Source organism: Hemitrygon akajei, unplaced genomic scaffold (genome assembly GCF_048418815.1).
Source record: "Hemitrygon akajei unplaced genomic scaffold, sHemAka1.3 Scf000078, whole genome shotgun sequence".
NCBI classification, from domain to species: domain Eukaryota; kingdom Metazoa; phylum Chordata; class Chondrichthyes; order Myliobatiformes; family Dasyatidae; genus Hemitrygon; species Hemitrygon akajei.
This window is the reverse complement of record NW_027331964.1, coordinates 314431-337438: the sequence shown is the minus strand read 5'-3', so window position 1 is coordinate 337438 and position 23008 is coordinate 314431. Positions and strand designations below refer to the sequence as shown.

Here is a 23008-nt window from a genome sequence, read left to right as displayed (position 1 = left end):
ATTTCTGCTGCAGGGAGGGTCAATGAATGTGAAAGCTGATATAAAGAACACTACCGATGATTTGGAAACCACAACGTTACCAATTACAGTTGATGCTCTGCTTGCTGTGAGTTTCTGGAATTTTATCATTTCTTCCTTCAGACTCACATTGTCTATATTTGTTTCTAAAATATTCTTTTCATGATTCCTTAAAAAATCAGTTTGTGACAGTCACCGGACCATGAGACACAGGAGCAGAATTCAGCCTATCAATTCAGCTCCGATATTCCATGATGGCTGATCCCCGATCCCGCTCAACCCTATACATCTACCTTCTTGCCATATCCTTTGATGTTCTGAATGATCAGGAGACAATCAACTTTTGCCTTAAATACACCCACGGATTGTCCTCCACTACAGTCTGTGACAGATTCACTACTCTCTGGCTAAAACAAATCCTTCTTTAATCTTTTCTAAACGGTCGCCCCTCAATTTTAAGGCTGCAACCTCCAGATTTGGATGCCTTCACCACAGGACCCATCCTTTCCACATTCACCCCAGCCAGTCCTTTTAACAGTCAGTAGGTGTCAATGAGATTCCCCAGCATTTTTCTAAATTCCAGTGAGTACAGACCCAAAGCTGCCACATGCTCCTCATATGTGAACCCCTTCATTGCTGGAATCATCCTCATGAACCTCCTGCGGTCACTCAACAATGACACCACATGCTTTCTGAGATATTGGGCCCAAAACTGTTGATGACACTTCAAGTATGGCCTGATTAATGTCTCATAAAGACTCAGAATTTTCTACTTGCTTTTATATTTTATTCCCCTTAAAATAAATGACAACATTGCACTTGCCTTCTTTATCACAGACTCAACCTATAAATTAACCTTCCAGGAGTCAGACCCGAGTACACCTGATTCCCTCTGCACCTCTGATGTTTGAACATTCTCCCATGCAGATGACAGTCTGCATTATTAGACGGGGATAGACAGGCGGTAGCTGGGCAGGAAAAAGAAGGAGAGATGGAGAGGGATGAAGGCCTGACAGAGCGGGGAAGGGTGTGGGGAAAGAGGAAGGAGAGTTGAGCATGGGATGAGTAGAGCGCGGGAGGGGGATGGAGAGAGCTCAGGGTAGGTGGGGAAGGAGAGGGTGGGAGGAAAAGTGGACGGGGGTGGGAGAAGAGCGCAGCGGGGTGGGGGCAAATGGGAGGACAGCGCGGGAAGGAAAGTGAGTGTTTTGTAATGAGCGACAGACACTATATAACCGAATAACCTCGGGTGTAGCGGCTCAGACTGACATCTCTGTGTATGGTGAGCACACCGCTCACCCGGCACCTCACTGAACTCCGTCCGGTTTCAACATCACAGTAAGTGTTGTCTCCGATTCTTCAGAACCAGGGAGCATTTACAATGGGGTTTGGCTTTTGTCGGGCTTGGGAGGGAAGTCAGTGGGAGAAGGGAACTCTGAAATCTTCAAATTAACAAATTAATTATTGACCAAATGGATTAAAAGAAACAATTACCTTCAACTACAAACATTCTCCAGTTGGTTTCTACTGAGACGCTGTAGAAAAACCTTTCTGCAGTGATATGCGAAATGTCCCCACAGGGCAGTGAAAGAGTCTCTCTCCCTCTTCTCCCTCCCTGACACACACTCACTCACATACACAGGAAAAACTATTGAGAATACAGAACTACTGTAAGATATTGGCATTCGGAACATCGCCGTGGACTATGCCAAAGATCGATTCATTTAATTAAGTCGCAAATATAGAAATATTAAAACTACAGATATTGGGAGTTTGAAGTAAAATAAACTACTGGAAACTCTCAATGTCTAATAGCAATTGTAATAAGTAGACATTCAGATTGCAGACACTGGTGAACTTTCTTTTCTATATCGTCGGTGTTTTAATGTTTTTTCCTGTTACAGAAATATTTAAATTCAGTGTTAAATTGGCTTTCTTCACAGTTGAAGGTGAGCGCGAAATGTTGAAGTAGTATTGTAGCGGGGTGCTACGCGCAGCGCTGAAATTACGACACGGAGTCGATAAACTGCAGCCACAGAAAAAGTTTATTTCAAAAACACAGTCTTGCTTTAAAGCCTGTCTTCCCCACTCGATACTTCGAGAGGCACGTAACTGAAACTCCTTGAGGCTATCTACCTTTGTCTCTGGCTCTGGCTAATTGTCAGCCGGTTCGAGTGTGCTAGTAATTGGGTTGCCACAGTTTGTTTGTTTTCAGCAGAGAAGCCGCTCCCTGCTCCGAGGAATGCCTGCGTGTCAGAATTTGCCCTGCAGACAGGCAGCAGCTTGCACACAGAAAATTGCACTGTGAGTCTCACAGAGCAGCAACATCGGCCCCTCCCCCATAGTTACTAAATGACCCTCGTCTGATGGTCTGGTGTGAAACTAGAAGAAAACGACTTGAAAATATACCCACAGGGAGACTAAACGTTCTTAGTGAATTAAGGTGAATTCAGCTTCTGTTCTTTATTTCTGATCTTTACTTCCAGTTGACACGTTACCCGTGTTTTGGATCAGTGATCAAGAAGTTACTTGCAAACAAGAGAACATTTGCAGATGCTGGAGCAACACACACAAAATGTTGGAGAAACTCAGCAGGCCAGACAGCATCTAGGAAAAGAGTGAACAGATGACGTTTTGGGCCAAAACCCTTTGGCAAGACTCCTTTCCCAGATGCTGCCTGGCCTGCTGAGCTCTTCCGGCATTTTGTGTGTATTGGAATAAGTTATTCGCTCTATTTTGTCTCTTCTGGCGGTCGTGGTATTTGTGTTCTTGCATTATCCTGTCTGCACGGTTGAGATTCTCCACAATTCATGTCAAGGTTAAAAACAGTTCCTGAATCAGGGGTTACGATTCCAAAGCAAGTGTGCAAAAAGATGTTTAGTCAACATGGCTTCTGTTTCTAAAACTTGTGACTTCAGATGAATGCGTGTCGTTTTTCTCGTGACTGTGTTTATTGTTGGTGTTTCGAGCTGATTTCCTCAACGTCCTTTAAAAGAAAAGACGTTGATTCTGTTCAAGGTCTCGGTACATAACAAACATTGGGGGTGGGGTGACCAGTTACAGAAAGCGACAGGCGGCATTGCAGAGCGAACACCATGATTTCACTGTGTGGGGCAGCAGGCTCGATGGGCTGAGTGGCCAATTTCTGCCTGGTCTGTGCACAAGAAAAGCTCTGACTACAGAGTTACTGTAAACTAAGTTAATAAGTACGGACCACGGCAAATAACCTACTGTTGAACAAAAAACAACTATTGCAGTAATTAAATCATCCAGAACGTTGACCGAGATGATAAGCAACAATGAACCTAGCACCGACCCCCACTGCACCCCACGAGTCACTGATCCTCAGTCAGAGAGTCAAACCATCTTCCCCCACTTACTGGCTTCTCCTGCAAAACCAATGTCCAAACCAATTTACCACCTCATTCTGAATGCCAAACCTTCTTGACTAATCTCCCAGGTGGGACTCTGCCGAATGTCTTGCTACATTGTACTGAACTATATATTTTTAATTCAGTAAATTAACTGTTCTCTATCCCAGAGCAGTAAGTGTCACGTTGTTCCAGTATGATAACTGACCAACAACATTATTGCACATCATACCTTCACTGCTCTGGGGAGAAACGAACCATAAAAGTTAGGAAATGGTGGGGGGGGGGGGGTGGTGTAGAGACTTTGTGCAGCTGTGCTGTTGCCCATTGTCTGAGTCCAGGATCTGATGACCCCAGGGCTGCTGCAGGACCATCCACACTGCAAGTGTCCTCTCAGGGCAGTGAGAACGAGTCTGTTTCAAAAAGCCTCGGATATCCCTCTGAACACAGCCCCAAATCGGCAATGCCCAGAGTCCGGCTCTCTGGAAAGTGAAACGATAAAGATGGTTTCCCACCGCTGACAAGTGGAGCAGCGGCATTACTGGCTCACAATGGCTGTTATTGTCCCAGGGATGAGGATGTGATCTTTGGCCGTCCAGCTGCACAGTTTGTTATTGGGGAACAGAGAAGAACACGGGAAGTGGATCTTCAGCCCGATGGACTCAATCGGAATTAATCCCCGAAGAGTCATCAGGAGGATGTGTCATATCACAGGCATACGTAGTGAATGTTGTTGGCTTTGTGGCAGCAGTACAATGCAATATATAATAGTAGAGAAAAAACTGCATTACAGTAAATATCTGTTACTAAAAGTTAAATAATTATTGCAAAAATGAATTCAGTGAAGTAGGTTCATGGGTTCCATGTCAATTCAGAAATGGGATGGCAGAGGGAAGGAAGTGGTTCCTAACTAGTTGAGTGTGTGCCTTCAATCTCCTGTACCACCTTCCTAGTGATACCAATGAGAAGAGGGCATCTCCTTGGTGAAGCAGATCCCTAATGACTGATGCCGCCATTTTGAGGCATCGCTCCATGACGATATCCTGGATGTTACGAAGGCTACTGCCCATGATGGAGCTGAGTGAATTGACAACTTTCCTCAGAGTATTTTGATCCTGTGCAGTAGCTTCATCACTTCCCCCACCCTACCATATGAAGCAACGTGCAGACAGTTAGAACAATTTTTACGGTACAACTGTAGAAATCCGCTAGTCTTTGGTCACATCCCAAATCCCATCAAACTCCTAATGAAATATAACGGCTGCCGTGCATTCTTTGTAACTGCATCGATATGCTGGGCCCTGGATAGATCCTCAGAGATGCTGACACACAGGGACATGAAGTTGCTCACTCTTTCCACTGCTGACCAAACAATGATGATTGTTGTGTGTGTGTGACCTCATTTCACCCATTCAGAAGTCCACAATTAGAACATTGGTCTTACCGATATTGAGTGCAAGTTTGTTGCTGCAACACCACTCATCCAGGTGATATATCTCGCTCCTGTTTGCCTTCTCCTCACCATCCGAAAATCTGCCAACAATAGTGGTGTCATTAGCAAATTTGTCACTGGCATTTGAGCAGTGCCAAACCGCACACCCATGGGTGCAGAGAGAGTAGGGCAGTGGGCAAAGCACATATCCTTGAGGATGGTGATGTGCAGGCGTTACATCCAAACCGCACAGATTGTGGTTTTCTGTTGAGGAAATTGAGGACCCGGTTGCAGAGGGAGGTAGAAAGGCCAGCGGTTCGAGCCTTTTGATCAGAACTGTAGGAATAATTGCATTACACGCTGAGCTCTGGTTGAGAAACAGCATTCTGATGTAAGTATTCATATTGTCAAGGTAATCCAAAGCCATGTGAGGAGCGGATGAGATTGCATTGTGACCTATTGTGGATACAGGTAAATTACAGTGGGCCCAGGTCCTTGCTGAGAGAAGAGCTAATTCTAGCCATCGCAAACCTTTCAAAGCATTTCCTCACAGTAACTGTTATTGCTGTGGACGATAGTCATTAATGCAACTCACACTGCTCTTCTTGGGCACTGGTGTAATTGTTAGCCTTTAGTCTGCCTAACCAAAATGCTCCCACGAACGGAGCCTTTGTTGCAGCGCAGATGGAATTAAACACTGCCGGATAAACGTTTATGCAACCTGAACGTTTTTCTTTGCTGTACTGCATTTTTATCCTGTCCTTTAATTAGTAATTAAAATCAAAAGAATTTTTTTTCTCTTGTCTGTCTTCATCCTAAAATATTCATAGTTGCATTTTACAAAAGAGGACACATCTATGATGTGCTTTTCTCAGTCCGTGTGAAAATTTCCAGCTCAGAGCAATGGTTGATCCATGTAGCTACAAAAATAGTAATTAGGGGGAACATTGGAGACCGAACCACGTTACATTCTATGCATATTAATCACGATTGAATATGGTACATTATCGTGCTTCCTGTTATAGAGGAGATGTTAAAAGTCAATAGAGTGGACAAAACAGTTTCACCGGAAGCCTCTCTGGTATCCAGGAAATAGTAATGAATAACGCAAGAAAAATTAATAATAATTTCGCCTTGTCCGTGGGAGCGTACTGTGAGGCAATGATGCTCAGGTGCTTAACAATATAGAACTAATTCTGAGCAGCGAATAACTAGACGGTCCATTTACTATAAATTCAAGAGCTTTTCATTTTCGTTTCTCGAAAGATCACTATTAATGCCCTGATCACTCTTACTATCTTTTCAGAACACTGTGTGTAGTACCTCCCCCATTATAGGTATGAGCAAGGATGTGATCTGGGCCAAATTGCGCAATTAAGCGTTCAGCATATCATGCATCATCCTGGATAATCCCAGTTCTGATACTGGGTCTTCCACAGTGTCTTTTTCCACAGATGCAATCTGCTGTACCGAGTTTCCAGCACTTTATAAGAGGACGCAGGAATATGGCATTGGGGCGAAAAAAAAATCAGCCATGATTGAATGATGGAGGAGACTCGATGGACTGAATCACTTCATTCTGCTCTGATATCTTATCATGACTGAATGATGAGTCCTTCGTATCCCGTATCAGGATTTGTGACGTGTGAGGGACAATTACAGATTTGTTCCATGAGATTCTTTTATTTGTCTTCAGCGTTTAAATTTCAGTGAGATTCGCTTTTGAAAAAATTGAGCAGAAATATTTTTTTCTCCTTTGTATTGTTAATGTGCTTCATTATCTCTCTGGTTAAAGTTAGACCTGCGGTGAGAGATTTATTGGAAGAAAAGCCCACAGCTGGAAAGAAGCCACGAATGAGAACGAGGGAACAGCGACAAGCGAACCAGCCCGAGGACTGAGAGTACCAACTGAAGAGAACCCTCTGACTCAGAGTTTTCATTGATTCAGTCAGGAGAAAGTTTGGTGAGTCTCATTCACTCGAACACTGGTCCTGTAAACATTACATATCTTTACAAAGGAAGGTACGAAATAGGTGGAATGCCTTGGTCAGACCAAGTTGCAATCACTCCAGGTCTGCTAATGTGCTTTCAGAAGCCCAGCTCTTTACAGTCACTCACATTCTCTCAGTCTTTGCTCATTTGAAGGTTCTGCATCATCTGAAGTAGCTTTTGGTTAGTTCTGATGTTTCCTTGTTACGTTATAATCATCTTAAAATGCGTTGACAATTTCATCCCTTTATAAGAAGCCCCAAGTGTGTCGTGTTGTAGTGATTGTAGAAATGTGGAATTACCATGAACTGCAGCAACATGCCCTTGATCCCATTGGCTATTGTAATCTGCAGTGATATACTTACCCTCGAATATATCGTCGCGTAGGCCTCTGCAGAGAACAGACCATTTATAAAGCAAAATATCCCAACACTGCATTTTATTCAGTCCTCACTAGCACATGGCAACCCATAATTTACATTGACATACCTTGGCCTCATCAAGTACTTTTCTGCTAATTACATTGTCAGAACCTGTGAACGTGACATTAAGCAGAGGTGGAAATTCAAAGTTATGTTCCAATGGACGTTGTGCATGGGACTTCAGCAAAGCCTTTGACAAAGTGTCACATGGCAGCTTGGTCTCGATGATCAGGTCCCATGCTGTCCGGAGAGAGCAAATTGGATGTATTCAAAATTAGCTTCAAGGTAGCAAGCAAAGAGTGCTGGTTGAAGGTTTCTCCTCGCAATGGAGGCGAGTAATTAGCGGTGTGCCGTGAGGCTACAAGTTGGGACCTTTGATATTCGTTATTTTATTGCAATGATTTGGATGCGATTACACAAGGATTACTTGACAGGTAAGTTTGCAGAATGCACAACATTAGTAGTTCTGTTCACAGAGAAGATTATCGTAGCTATAGGGGATCTAAATGGACAGGGGCTGGTAAAGAGATTGCAAACCCAATCTGATCAGCAGCGGATTCATGCAGATGTTGGGGATCATGTGGAGGAAACAGCCAGAGGAAGTGGATGAGGCAGGTGCAGTTGCATAATTCAAAAAGCAGTTGGGGTGTGTAGATGGAGTGAAGAGGCCAGAAGGGAGATAGCCCCATCACAGGAAATTGTGACCATCTCAGTGGGCACTGTGGTTGGCATTGTCTCGTTGGGCTGAACGCTCTGAATTTGCATTTTATTGCTCTGTGACTCTGTCAGTAGATGCCCCAGGTATCAGTAGACAGATATGGTGTGGAAGTGGCTACTAACAGGGAATGTTTGGTCCCCATGCCAAATGCTACAGGGGATGGAAATACTGTCATATTTGCAAAGTAGTCGTACTCTGACTCACCGTCTGCTTGTTGTGAAATTTAGAGCCTCACCAGCAGGTGGAGCTGTCCTGCAGAGCGACCAAAGTGTAAACAAGACGACGACAATCAACAATCGTCAGTCAGAATCAGAATGGACAAAGGTATGATCACAGGGATATTTGAATTAAACTTTTGTCACGTTTGTACACACTAGTTCAGATGAAAAAACTGACACAGGTTAACAGGGCATAGAAAAGTTTCATCAAGCAGTGTCATTTATCGCACTGGTAAAGCGGCCTTGAGTAATTGATCAATCCAACAGTTCCAGCGCAGGGACCTGACACCAGTAATGGTCGAATCACTCCGCTCACCATACAAGGCTTCAGCTGAGTGAAAGAAGCAGGGGCTCCTGAATCATGTGGTCGTGAGTGAAACACAGACAGGAATGTGACAGCGATCTTGTCGTTTATGTGAATGTTCAGGGTCAGGGTCCGTTTCACCTCCAGACAGGCCCTGATATGTAAGACATCCTCAACTTTCATTTATAAAATTCAGAAGCAGATGATAGGAGCATTTCAGGGATTTCCCAGATTCTATGATAACACAGCATTACAGGTTTTGGAAGGAAAGCTACCAACTCCCCCCTGGTTTTTCTTGCCTGCTATGCAAAGGAGGAGGGGTATCACCGAAATCTGTTTTCTGTAGCGGAGCGGAGATCATTGCCGGTGCTGGGAATGGCTGAGGATCAGGAGGCAGCTCATTGTAGATACATTTGTGATCTGCTTCGGAGTTTTAACACCCCAGTGAATGTCTGGGCTGTGGAGAAATGGTGAAACTGAGTTTCTAAATATTTCCCTCTTGATATGATCTTCTACCTGAATTTAAATTCCCAGGATCTTGGCTGGGAAGCCCGGCATAACCAATGACCAAATGTCTGTGTCACCTGCAGACATTGTGATTGTGCTCAAATCTGAGATTCCAGCTGGAATAAAAACGATGCTCCAGCCTGGAAACGGGTCCTTCGGCCCATATAATTCATGCTGATCTAAATGTCCCATTTTCCTGCAGTTTTCCCAAATTTCCCTAGTATACTTCTTCTCCCCTTTTTCCTGCCCACATGCTCTCAATTTTGTAATTTTATTTGTGTTTGCGGCCTCCTCTGGATGCATGTAATTTATACCCATCAGCCACCACGTGGAAAAATGCCCCTTTGGTCCCTTTTAAATCTCTGCCCTCGAGTCTCAGACTCCCTTACCCGGGCAAAAAGACTGTGACCATCTATCCTATCTGCACCCCTGATTTTTGTGTGCGTGTGTGCGTGTGTGCGTGTGTGCGTGCGTGCGTGCGTGCGTGCGTCCGTCCGTCCGTCCGTCCGTCCAGGGGACCGGACAACGTGCGTTTCAAGGGAATGGTCAGTCTGTGACCAAGGGGACTGGAGAAAGCAACTCCAGTCCCCTTGTCCAGTCTCCAGCCCCTCGTGTGACAAAGCAACTGGAGAATGTGTGATCCAGCAGACTGGACCATGTGTAATCCCGTTGCTGGACTTTGTGTGACACAGACTACTGGACAGTTAGTGACCGAGGGAGATTTTAGCTTGTGGAAGATAATCACAGTGATATTTCCCAGGATCACCGGACACCGGTGCATTATGATCCCGTGGTCATCCGTGCGTTCAACTGCTGTGATTGGTATTACCGTGCTTATCGTGCTATTTTACTGGGAGTAAATATGTCCAGTCACCGGCTTATCGGGATGGTCACCTGACAGGGTGTACGGTTCACATTAACCAGCACAGTTCCACTCCAAATCTGGTCAGCCAGAGTCTCGGCTCCATTGCAATCTGAATCAGTTTTGCTCAGATCTAAATCATACTTGTATAACGTGCAATTCATTATTTATTTCATGTGGAAAATTGAAACTAGTACGGAACGTACTGAAGAGGATTTTACCAGGCAGATCATCGATGGAAGATGATCGGTACACGGGAAGCAAGGTACCAAAGCAGGGTCAGATTGAGAGCGATGTCCCAATGGAATGCGGTCTGGCTGCAGAGGAGGAGGAGAAAATTCAGCCCAGAGACAGTGACGTCACAGACACTGATCCGGACCCTGGAACCGGCACAAGGGAGGCGACTGCCTGTCAGCCCAGAGACAGTGACGTCAGAGACACTGATCCGGACCCTGGAACCGGCACAAGTGAGGCGACTGCCTGTCAGCCCAGAGACAGTGGTGTCAGAGACACCGATCAGGACCCTGGAACCAGCACAAGTGAGGCGACTGTCTGTCAGCCCAGAGACAGTGACGTCAGAGACGCCGATCAGGACCCTGGAACCAGCACAAGTGAGGCGACTGTCTGTCAGCTCGGAAGCTCATTGAACACAGAACTGTCAAGTCCCCAAGAAGGAGCAGGTGAGTGAAATATGAGGGTGATGTGCTCACAGAATGCGGCAGGGTGGAGGGTAAAGGTGAGGCCTTGTTGGAGGGTTGGTCAGAGGAGAGGGAAAATGTGTGGGTGTGGTACATGTGGTGCACTGGGCAGCCATTACCCCACTACAGGAAATGTACTACCTGCTCTGAGGATTTCCAGGATGTGAATTGGAGGAAATGCAGCTGTCCAGATGAGGAGAGTGTTTCCGGGATGTGTATCAGGGGAAATGTATTCGCCAGGATGGAGCGAGTATCTCCGGGAAGCGAATATTACCGACAGTCCCAACATTTATGCCCATCCAAATTTAAATAGGTGAATGGGTCGGATGGGGGATGGACTGGTTTATATTAAATGTGGTCCTTCTATTACATAATGCCTAGAACATTGTTGGGTAGGCTTTAAGGCAAGTGTTACATTCAAGTCAAGTCAAGTCACTTTTTTATTGCCATTTCGACCATAACTGCTGATACAGTACATAGTAAAAATGAGTCGTTTTTCAGGACCATGGTGTTGCATGACACATTACAAAAACTAGACTGAACTACGTAAAAAAAAAACAACAGAGGAAAAGAAAAAAAAACACACAACAACTACACTAAACTACACACCTATCTAGGACTGCATAAACTGCACAAAACAGTGCAGACGTTACAATAAATAATGTACGTGACAATAGGGCAGTAAGGTGTCAGGCCAGGTGTTGGGTATTGAGGAGTCTGATAGCTTGGGGGAAGAAACTTTTAACAAGTCTGGTCGTGAGAGCCCGAATGCTTTGGTGCATTTTCCCAGATGGCAGGAGGGAGAAGAGATTGTATGAGGGGTGCATGGATCCTTTATAATGCTGCTGGCTTTACGGATGCAGTGTGTGGTGTAAATGTCCGTGATGGCGGGAAGCGAGACCCCGGTGATCTTCTCAGCTGACCTCACTATCCGCTGCAGGGTCTTGCGATCTGAGATGGTGTAATTTCCAAACCAGGCAATGATGCAGCTGCTCAGGATGCTCTCAATACAACCCCTATAGAATGTGATGAGGATGGGGGGTGGGAAATGGACTTTTCTCAGCCTTCGCAGAAAGTGGAGACGCTGCTGGGCTTTCTTTGCTATGGAGCTGGTGTTGAGGGACCAGGTGAGATTCTCCGCTAGATGAACACCAAGAAATTTGTTTTGTTCACGTTCAGAGACAGGCTGCTGGCTCTGCACCAGTCCGTTAGCTGCTGCACCTCCTCTCTGTAAGCTGACTCGTCGTTCTTGCTGTGTGTTGCAGCACAGTCATGGGTCAGCAGAGCGAACAGCAGTGGTCTGTGCACACAGCCGTAGAGGGACTCCGTGCTCAGTGTGATGGTGTTGGAGATGGAGAATTAATCCTATTTTGTATCTGTAGGCAGGTTCAAGACACGGTTTTTTGTTGAGTTGGGTGAGAGCGGTGGAGACGAGGGATATCTGAGTTCAAGCCTACATTTTCCTTTTTATATTCACAGAGCCAGAGTTTACAATCTCTGACCTCCTGGCACAGGGGGAGGAATATCGACTGTACCAACTGACAAAGTTCTACAGAGACAGACTCAAACAAGCAATTGAAGAAAAGGTTGAGAGACTGGGTTGGATGTTGACAAAGGAGGGACATTTCAGTAGAGAAGAAAATGAGGTGAGTACAGTTCGTGTATTGTCACTGATCTGCTGGTATCAGAGGGAATGGTGATCAACATTAATCTCCTGCACATTTTAGGAGATCGGCTTGGGAATGGAGGCTTTGATCTCTGACTCGTCTCTCGCAGATCTGGTTTCAGTTTTTAAGGTGGGGAGCACTGGGAACTGCAGGTTTAGCATCACCTTTTCTTGTATCACCTGCTGTATTTATCAGTGTGAAGTAAGAGCAGTGGCTGCATATCTGGACTTCCAAAAGGCATTCGGTCTGAAACTAATTTCTAATCTTGGCTGAACCGTCGGGTAGCTTCACCTCATCTCATTAATCCAGGATGAGTATAAAACTGTCAATTGGGCCAACCGGCTTCACTGCGGTACCTGAGGGAGGGAAACCAGCTAACCACAGCTTGTCTTGGCTCCGTGAGTTCCCAAACAATGTGTGGCTGACTTGTCATAGTCACAGCAAAGTACAGTGCAGAAACAGGCCTTTTGGCCCATCTATTCCATGCCAGACTACAGAATCTACTTATTCCCATTGACCTGCACCGGCCCATGGCGCTCTATACGCTCATTACGCAAGCATCTATTCAGAATTCTCTTAACCACTTGCACTACTTGCCCTGCTAGCTAGTTTCGCACTCTCACCACCCTCTGAGTAAACCGGTTTCACCTTTGTACCCTTTGAACTTTTCACCTTTCACCCTTTAGTGATAACCTCTTGTTGTTGTACCTCTTTACCTCAGTACAAAATGCCTGCTTGCATTTATCCTATCTATATCCCAATGTAATTGTGTACACTTCTATCAAATCTCCACTCAATCTTTCATGTTCCAATGAATAAAGTCCTAATCAGTTCACTCTTTTCTTATAACTTAGGTCTTCCAGTCCAGGTAACATCCTTGTAATGTTTTTTTTTCTGTACTCTTTCAAACTTATTTCCATCTGTCCTGCAGGTAGGTGTGCAGAACTGCACATAATATCCAAATTAGGCCTCTCCAACGTCTAATACAACATCATATCGTACACGATATTTTCATTTACCAAGGTTAATGCGCTAAGAAACTTTCTTTCACAGCCTAGCAAAATTTGCTGCCACTTTCAATGGCTTATGTACCTGTATTCCCAGATCACTTTGTTCTATCGGTCTCTCAGTAAGATCTACCCTGATTGGTCCATCCAAACTGCTACATCTTGCACCAGTCTGCATTAAATTGCATTGGCCCCTTAAAAGTCCATTCTCCGGTTGGTCCAGACCTCACTGCAAGCTCGTGTAGTCTTCCTCTTTGTCCACTGCACCTTCCAAATGTTGGAGTCAACAGCAAATTTGCTGATGCTGTTAACCGTAATTTCATCCAGATCATTGATATAGATGACAAACAACAACAAGCACATCACCGATCCCCGTGACACTGCACGAGCTACAGGCGCCAAACAGAAATGCAACAGTCTATAGTGACACTCCGGATTCTTTCCAAAAAGTTAGTGTCTAATCCAGTTTACTACTTTATCTTGAATGCTAAGCAACTGAATCTTCTAGACCAACCTCCTATACGGGACCTTGTCAAATACCGTGCTGAAGTCCATGTAGACAATATCCACAACCTTGCCTTCATCAACTTTCCTGGTAACTTCCTCGAAAAACTCTGAGATTGAATAGATGTGAAAGATCACGCACAAAGCTGATATCTTATGACCACAAACATCAATAGTTTGATCTAAAAGGGCAGAAGAAAGCACAAAACATAAAATAAATCTGGTGACTAGCTGATACCTCATGATCCCAAAAAATCAACAGGTTGTCCTGAAAGGGAAGAAGATCAATAGGATTTCCTGAAAGGGAAGGGGCAAACAAAAAAAAATCTGCTAACTTGCTGAATATCTGACTAATGAGAGACAGGGACACACCATTTCAGGTCACTGTCTTTGGAGCTCACAAACAGTGATTGTCTTGTCCTAGATCTGACCTATTCAGCCATGAGTGGTATTAGAAAATCAAGTGTGTTACACCCGTGAGTAACTCTGTTCTCGTTGGGATTCATTGGCGCTGTCTGTAATGAATCTCACAGGCATTATCCAAAGGCAAGAGGTAATCTGTAAATATGATGCTGATCTATAAATTCATCATCTGGAGACGACTGCTTTACTGGTTAAATTTCTTTCACAACTTAACTCCTCAGACCTGGTAGCAGTGAAACTGAGGGATTATTTTACAGTGCAGTGGACCATCAGGGAATTATGCTGATTTATTTCATAATTGTTGTCCATTATTCGTGTTATGGAAAAGCTTTCCAATTCCCTTCTGGTAACTGTTCTAGGAGATCAATCATTCAGATCCAGGACATAGAACATAGCATAATTCAGCACAGTACAGGCCCTTCAGCCCACAATGTTGTGCCGACCCTTAAACGCTGCCTGACCCTTAAACCCTGCCTCTCTTATTTCTCAGAGCAATGTCCTAAGCCCATCCATATTCAGTTTCCTTAACTCCATCATAGGGGTATGTTGCTTGAAGACTATTCAATGTTTAATTCATAATTCCTCAGTTAATCAGGAAACCCATGCCTGCATTCAGGAAGTCATTACCATTTTACGGTATGAGTGCCAGGCAGTAACCATCTCCATTATAAGATAGCCGCACTGACATTCCTTAATCTTCTTTTGTCTTTACACATCATAAGACCATAAGGCATCAGAGCACAATTGGCCATTAGGCCCATCGATTCTGCTCCGCCATTACATCATGGGTGATGTACTATCCCTCTCAACCCCATTCTCCTGCCTTATCCCAGTGAACTTTGCTGACCAGACTAGTCAAGAACGTACCAACCTCTTTTGGAAGGAGACAGCGAGGCTTTGAGAGGAAGTGCGGCGGCGGCCATTTTCAAATTGCTTCTCAGATCGGAGTTCTGAGAGGCGGGACTGCGCAGGCGCGTGAAGGAGGCCTGGGAAGGAGGGAAGATATAAAAAGAACGCAGCCTTAAGCAGCGGGCAGCTTCGTTTGCGGGCAGCGGAGTGAGCCGGGAGCAGAGTGTAGGGCTTGGGCTCAGAGGGCTTAGGCTGAAGAGGGCACAGTAGGCTTATCTTTTAGTTCTCCTTGTTACTTTCAGTTATTCGGGAAGTATGAGTGTGAGGGCAGCTTGTTGTTCTCCGTGTCGGATGTGGGAGATCCTGGAGTCTCCGAGCCTCCCGGACGTCCACATCTGCACCAGGTGCGCCGAACTGCAGCTCCTGAGGGACCGAGTTAGGGAACTGGAGCTGCAGCTCGATGACCTTCGCCTGGTCAGGGAGAGTGAGGAGGTGATAGAGAGGAGTTACAGGCAGGTGGTCACTCCGGGGCCACGGGAGGCAGATAGGTGGGTCACGGTCAGGAAGGGGAAGGGGCAGGTACTAGAGAGTACCCCAGTGGCTGTACCCCTTGACAGTAAGTACTCATGTTTGAGTACTGTTGGGGGGGACAGCCTACCTGGAGGAAGTGACAGTGGCCGGGCCTCCGGCACAGAGGACGGCCCTGTAGCTCAGAAGGGTAGGGATAGAAGAAAGAGGACCATAGTAATGGGGGACTCGATAGTCAGGGGTTCAGACAGGCGGTTCTGTGGAGGTGATCGGGAGTCCCGGATGGTGGTTTGCCTCCCTGGTGCCAAGGTTCGGGACATTTCTGATCGCGTCCAAGATATCCTGAAGTGGGAGGGTGAGGAGCCAGAGGTCGTGGTACATGTAGGTACCAATGACATAGGTAGGAAAGGGGAAGAGGTCCTGAAACGAGAGTATAGGGAGTTAGGAAGGCAGTTAAGAAGAAGGACCGCAAAGGTAGTAATCTTGGGATTACTGCCTGTGCCACGTGACAGTGAGAGTAGGAATGGAATTAGGTGGAGGATGAATGCGTGGCTGAGGGATTGGAGCAGGGGGCAGGGATTCAAGTTTCTGGATCATTGGGACCTCTTCTGGGGCAGGCGTGACCTGTTCAAGAAGGACGGGTTACACTTGAATCCTGGGGGGACCAATATCCTAGTGGGGGGGTTTGCTAGGGCTACAGGGCAGACTTTAAACTAGTAAGATGGGGGGGCGGGAATCAATTTGAGGAAACTATGGGAGAGGAGGTTAGTTCACCAGTAGAGCAAGTAAGTAGACAGTGTGTGAGGGAGGAAAGGCAGGTGATGGAGAAGGGATGCGCTCAGCCCGAAGATGTAGGGGAGAAGAAAGAAAAGGATAATAAATTTGAATGCATTGTTAGGGATGAAAAGAGAGGAGGAGGTGGAGAGTATCTTAAATGTATCTATTTTAATGCTAGGAGCATTGTAAGAAAGGTGGATGAGCTTAAAGCATGGATTGATACCTGGAATTATGATGTTGTAGCTATTAGTGAAACATGGTTGCAGGAAGGGTGTGATTGGCAACTAAATATTCCTGGATTTAGTTGCTTCAGGTGTGATAGAGTAGGAGGGGCCAGAGGAGGAGGTGTTGCATTGCTTGTCCGAGAAAATCTTATGGCGGTGCTTTGGAAGGATAGATTAGAGAGCTCCTCTAGGGAGGCTATTTGGGTGGAATTGAGGAATGGGAAAGGTGTAGTAACACTGATAGGAGTGTATTATAGGCCACCTAATGGGGAGCGTGAGTTGGAAGAGCAAAAGTGTAAGGAGATAGCAGATATTTGTAGTAAACACAAGGTGGTGATTGTGGGAGATTTTAATTTTCCACACATAGATTGGGAAGCTCATTCTGTAAAAGGGCTGGATGGTTTAGAATTTGTGAAATGTGTGCAGGATAGTTTTTTGCAACAATACATAGAAGTACCGACTAGAGATGGGGCAGTGTTGGATCTCCTGTTAGGGAATGCGATAGGTCAGCTGACAGATGTATGTCTTGGGGAGCACTTCGGGTACAGTGATCACAATACCATTAGCTTCAATATAATTATGGAGAAGGACAGGACTGGACCTAGAGTTGAGATTTTTGATTGGAGAAAGGCTAACTTTGAGGAGATGCGAAAGGATTTAGAAGGAGTGGATTGGGACAATTTGTTTTATGGGAAGGATGTAATAGAGAAATGGAGGTCATTTAAGGGTGAAATTATGAGGGTACAGAATCTTTATGTTCCTGTTAGGTTGAAAGGAAAAGTTAAAGGTTTGAAAGCGCCATGGTTTTCAAGGGATATTAGAAACTTGGTTCGGAAAAAGAGGGATGTCTACAATAGATATAGGCAGCATGGAGTAAAGGAATTGCTCGAGGAATATAAAGAATGTAAAAGGAATCTTAAGAAAGAGATTAGAAAAGCTAAAAGAAGATACAAGTTTGGTTTGGCAAATAAGGTGGAAGTAAATCCAAAAGGTTTCTACAGTTATATTAAAAGCAAGAGGATAGTGAGGGATAAAATTGGTCCCTTAGAGAATCAGGGTGGTCAGCTATGTGTGGAGCCGAGGGAGATGGGAGAGATTTTGAATGATTTCTTCTCTTTGGTATTCACTGAGAAGAAGGATATTGAATTGTGTAAGGTGTGGGAAACAAGGAAGTTATGGAACCTATGACAATTAAAGATGTGGAAGTACTGGCGCTTTTAAGAAATTTAAAAGTGGATAAATCTCCAGGTCCTGACAGGATATTCCCCAGGACCTTGAGGGAAGTTTGTGTAGAGATAGCAGGAGCTCTGACGGAGATTTTTCAGATGTCATTAGAAACGGGGATTGTGCAGGAGGATTGGCATATTGCTCATGTGGTTCCATTGTTTAAAAAGGGTTCTAGAAGTAAGGCTAGCAATTATAGACCTGTCAGTTTGACATCAGTGGTGGGTAAATTAATGGAAAGTATTCTTAGAGATAGTATTTATAATTATCTGGACAGACAGGATCTGATTAGGAGTAGCCAGCATGGATTTGTGCGTGGAAGGTCATGTTTGACAAACCTTATTGAATTTTTTGAAGAAGTTACGAGGAATGTTGATGAGGGTAAGGCAGTGGATGTAGTCTATATGGACTTCAGCAAGGCCTTTGACAAAGTTCCACATGGAAGGTTAGTTAAGAAGGTTCAGTCGTTAGGTATTAATGCTGGAGTAATAAAATGGATTCAACAGTGGCTAGATGGGAGATGCCAGAGAGTAGTGGTGGATAATTGTTTATCGGGATGGAGGCCGGTGACTAGCGGGGTGCCTCAGGGATCTGTTTTGGGCCCAATGTTGTTTGTAATATACATAAATGATCTGGATGATGGGGTGGTAAATTGGATTAGTAAGTATGCCGATGATACTAAGGTAGGAGGTGTTGTGGATAATGAGGTGGGTTTTCAAAGCTTGCAGGGAGATTTATGCCGGTTAGAAGAATGGGCTGAACGTTGGCAGATGGAGTTTAATGCTGAGAAGTGTGAGGTTCTACATTTTGGCAGAAATAATCCAAATAGAACATACGGGGTAAATGGTAGGGCATTGAGGAATGCAGTGGAACAGAGAGATCTAGGAATAACAGTGCATAGTTCCCTGAAGGTGGAGTCTCATGTAGATAGGGTGGTGAAGAAGGCTTTTGGAACGCTGGCCTTTATAAATCAGAGCATTGAGTACAGAAGTTGGGATGTAATGTTAAAATTGTACAAGGCATTGGTAAGGCCAAATTTGGAATATTGTGCACAGTTCTGGTCACCGAATTATAGGAAAGATATCAATAAATTAGAGAGAGTGCAGAGACGATTTACTAGGATGTTACCTGGGTTTCAGCACTTAAGTTACAGAGAAAGGTTGAACAAGTTATGTTTCTATTCATTGGAGCGTAGAAGGTTGAGGGGGGATTTGATCGAGGTATTTAAAATGTTGAGAGGGATAGATAGAGTTGACGTGAATAGGCTGTTTCCATTGAGAGTAGGGGAGATTCAAACGAGAGGACATGATTTGAGAGTTAGGGGGCAAAAGTTTAAGGGAAACATGAGGGGGTATTTCTTTACTCAGAGAGTGATAGCTGTGTGGAATGAGCTTCCTGTAGAAGTAGTAGAGGCCAGTTCAGTTGTGTCATTTAAGGTAAAATTGGATAGGTATATGGACAGGAAAGGAGTGGAGGGTTATGGGCTGAGTGCGGGTAGGTGGGACTAGGTGAGGTTAAAAGTTTGGCACGGACTAGGAGGGCCGGAATGGCCTGTTTCCGTGCTGTGATTGTTATATGGTTATATGTTATATGGTTAAATATACCCAATGACCTGGTCTCCACAGCTGTCAGTGCCAATGAATTCTACAGATTCACTACTCCTCGGCTAAATAATCTCCTCATTTCTGTTCTAAATGGACGTCCCTCTAATCTGAGGCTGTTCCGTCTGGTTCTAGACTTCCCCACTTAGAAACATCATCTCCACGTCCTCTCAATGCCTTTCGATATTCCACAGGTTACAATTAGATTCCCCCTCATCCTTCCACACTCCAGCCAGTACAGGCGCATCCAGGATCCATTCCCCTCAAAATCTGGTTTAATATCACAGGTTCTGTTCGTTTAGATTCCTCTCTGGATTTTTCACAACGCCATCACATATTTTCTCTGATCAGGGGATCAAAATATGCGAGTGCGATCTGGCCAGTGCTTGTTCTTATATTCTGATCCTCTCGAAATGAATGCTGGCATTGTATTTGCCTTTCCGAACACCGACTCAAACTGCACGGAATCCTGCACCAGGTCTCCAGAGACTCTTTACAACTCCGATTTCTGAATTTTCTCCCAGATTCAAAAATAGTCTACGTCTTCATTATTTCTGCTAAAGTATACGGCCACGTACCTCACTATACTACATTCCAATTGCCACTGATGTGTCCATTTTTTCATAGGTCCATGTCCTCCCGCGAAATCCCTGCTTCCTCAACACTTCCCCTCCCTCCCCATATCTTCGTAACACCCACAATAATGGCCATAAAGCCTACAAATCATTGACATAACGGAAAAAGAAACTGTCCCAAAACCAACCACTGCAGAACACCACTGGTCACCAACATTCGACCAGAGAAAGCCCTATTTGTTCCCATTCTGTGCTTCCTGGCAGTCAGAAAAATCTGTCTGGAGAAAATCTTGGATCCTCTATCCATGCCAGTGCTTTCCTTGTCCTACTGTCAGCCCTTGTTAAACGGCGTCATGTGGGACACCTGGTCAAAGGTCCTAGGGAAGTCCAAGTAAACAACTTGCACTGACTCTCCGTTGTCGACCCAGCATGCTGTTCTCTCAAAAAATTCCAACAGTTCTGTCAGGCAAAATTCCCTTCATGGATGTTGGCCTTTTTCTTATCATGTGCGTCCGAATACCCCGAAACCTTATCCTCAATTACCGACTGCTGACATCTTCCCAAACGCTGATCAGACTAACTGGTCTATAGTTTAAAATGATCAGTCCTCCGGAACCATTCCAAAATCTAGTGATTCTTCAGTGATCATTACTAATGTCTCCACAATCTCTTCAGCCTCCTCTTTCAGAAGCAATCGGGTGAGTTGATCTGGACTCATCTATCTTCAGAACTTTCAGCTTTCCGAGCGCCTTCTCCGCAATAATTGCAAATACACTCACTTCTGCCACCGGACATTCTCAAATATCTGGCACGTTCTAGTGTTTTTACAGTGAGGAACGACGCAAAATGCCGACCAATATCTTCCGGCATTTCCTTGTCCCCTGACATTACCTCTCCACTGTCATTTTCAAGCAGCCCAATATCCACTCTCCTCTCTTTCAATCTTCATATATCAGACGGACGTTTTGGTAAGCTATTTTACATCATTCTCTAGCCTGCCTTCCTATTTCATTTTTTCTCTATTTACGGCTTTTTAATTGCCTTCTGTTGATTTGTAAAAACATCCCAGTCCTCCAGCTTTCTACTATATTTTGTAATATTCTGTGCCCTCTCCTTTGCTTTTGTGCTGCTTTGACTACCTCGTCAGCCACGGTTGATCATCCTCCCTTTAGAATAATTCTTCATCATTGTGATTGTTTGTCCTCCGAGAAACTTCAGCCATTCCTGCTCTGCCATTGTCCCTGTTAGTGTCATTTTCGAATTTATTATTTCCAGCACCTCTCTCATGCCGAGGTAATTCCTTTATTCTACTGTAGCACTGATACCTCTAACTTTACTTTCTCCCTTTCAACCTGCTCAGCTGAGTTCTGCTATTTTATGATCACCGCCTCTTAAGGGTTTATTTAGCTGAAGCTCCCTAATCAAATCTGGTTCAATACACAACACAGAATCCAGACCCGCCTTTCCTATACTGGGCTCAACCATAGGCTTCTCTCAAAAGCCATCTCATAGGCATTCTATATAAATTCCCTCACTTGGGATTCAGCACCGACCTGATTTTCCAAAGCTACCTGGATATTGAAACTCCCCGCGACAATTTTAGCATTGACCTTTTTCCATGCCTCTCCTCTCCCCAGTTGTAATTTGTAACCCACATCCTGGCTACTGTTAACATGCCTGTATATAATTTCCTTCAGGGTCATTTTATCTACGCAGTTTCTTAACATCCACATCGTCTAATCCGACATCACCTCTTTCTCAGGACTTTTCATGTTTAATGACAGCAGTTTCAACCCAACAGTTTCACCTACCTGCGTATCCTTTCGATTCAATATTTATCCTTGGATTTAAGCACCCAACTATAAACTTTTGTCAGCCACGATTCAGTGATGCCCGCCATCCATTTGTTTTTGCTCTCTCCCCCCTCTCTTCCGTTCTTGTTGTCACAGCTTGTTGATGTAATGCTGCACATTGACAGATCAAGGAAATTAATCACATTGCATCTACTGCAGGGTGTCAGTAAATCCTTATTCTTACACACTATTGATTTAGAATTTCCTTCAGTTACTGTTTCTCTGTTAATGACTGAACCCAGAGAGGATGAAGCAACAGCCCAGTGACTGCATCTGTTCTGAAGCTACCGGGGCCATGAACAGATACTTTCCTGCACATTCTCCATGTCTGTCTGTCTGCTCCACAATAAGTCCATTGTTTCCTTTTGTAGAAAGTCACTGAACTGACAGAGAAGGGAAACCGGGCAGAGAGTTCCAGACTCTTCCTCAGTTTGGTGAATGGCAAAGGCTCCCAGGCCCGGAGGGCGATGTGGGAATCCTTTCTGATGTGGAGGACTGAGTTACCGAAGTTGGACAGAATACTGAGGGAAATACAGGAACTCGGTATGTTAAAACCACGCACTGAACACAAAGGCACGTTGAGATAAACATTTTAGTTATTTTAATTATTTTAGCTCTGTTTCCATGGATTTTTTTAAATATTTAAACAGGTCCTGATCCACAGGAATACATGAACATCGGCCAAGGTTTATCGGAATTACCCACTCAGCTGATAGGTGAGTGATCAAATGCACAGTTCAAACCACATCTCAAGTGTTAGTTTGTGACTTGGCAAAACCCGGGAATCAAAATTCGCCATTAATCATTCGCTGATCTCTGGATTCAAGTAACAATTCAACGAATCTCTCTTTGCAGCCTGAATATTCTACAATATATTTTTCTATTAATCCAGCTGTTGGTTCTGATGAAGCCTTCACTCCAGGTCCTAACGCTCTGGGAATCCCAACACACCCTAGGCAGGCTCCTGATACACTCTATGACCCAGTCCAGGTGACTTTTCTATCTGCAGACCTTTCATCTTCCAAGCCCCTTTTCCTTTGTAATAGCACTACACGCAATTCTGTTTGCTGATTATCTTTACCTTTTGGAATTCTGCTAGTGACTTGCACAGAGTTTGTCTGGCATTTCCTTTTCACCCGTTACTGCAACTACAACAGCAGTTTCTAGTGGTCCGATATTGACCCTCTCCCTTTTTTCACTCTTTATATATCTGGGAAAGAAAAAAAATAACTTTGGTATC

The 23008-nt window shown here is 44.6% G+C and overlaps 1 protein-coding gene across 1 annotated transcript in view; it reads left to right on the top strand.

The window, feature by feature from the left end:
- The window catches only part of LOC140722493 (uncharacterized), a 32515-nt gene extending 9887 nt beyond the window's left edge, over window positions 1-22628 (top strand). Inside the window, exons 2-7 of the mRNA XM_073037216.1 lie at window positions 8175-8271; window positions 10033-10518; window positions 12016-12182; window positions 22140-22311; window positions 22419-22484; window positions 22624-22628. Coding sequence (XP_072893317.1) covers window positions 8262-8271; window positions 10033-10518; window positions 12016-12182; window positions 22140-22311; window positions 22419-22484; window positions 22624-22628 — 906 coding nt within the window. The 5' untranslated portion in view covers window positions 8175-8261. The remainder of the gene's footprint in view (window positions 1-8174; window positions 8272-10032; window positions 10519-12015; window positions 12183-22139; window positions 22312-22418; window positions 22485-22623) is intronic.
- The last annotated feature ends 380 nt before the right edge of the window (window positions 22629-23008 follow it).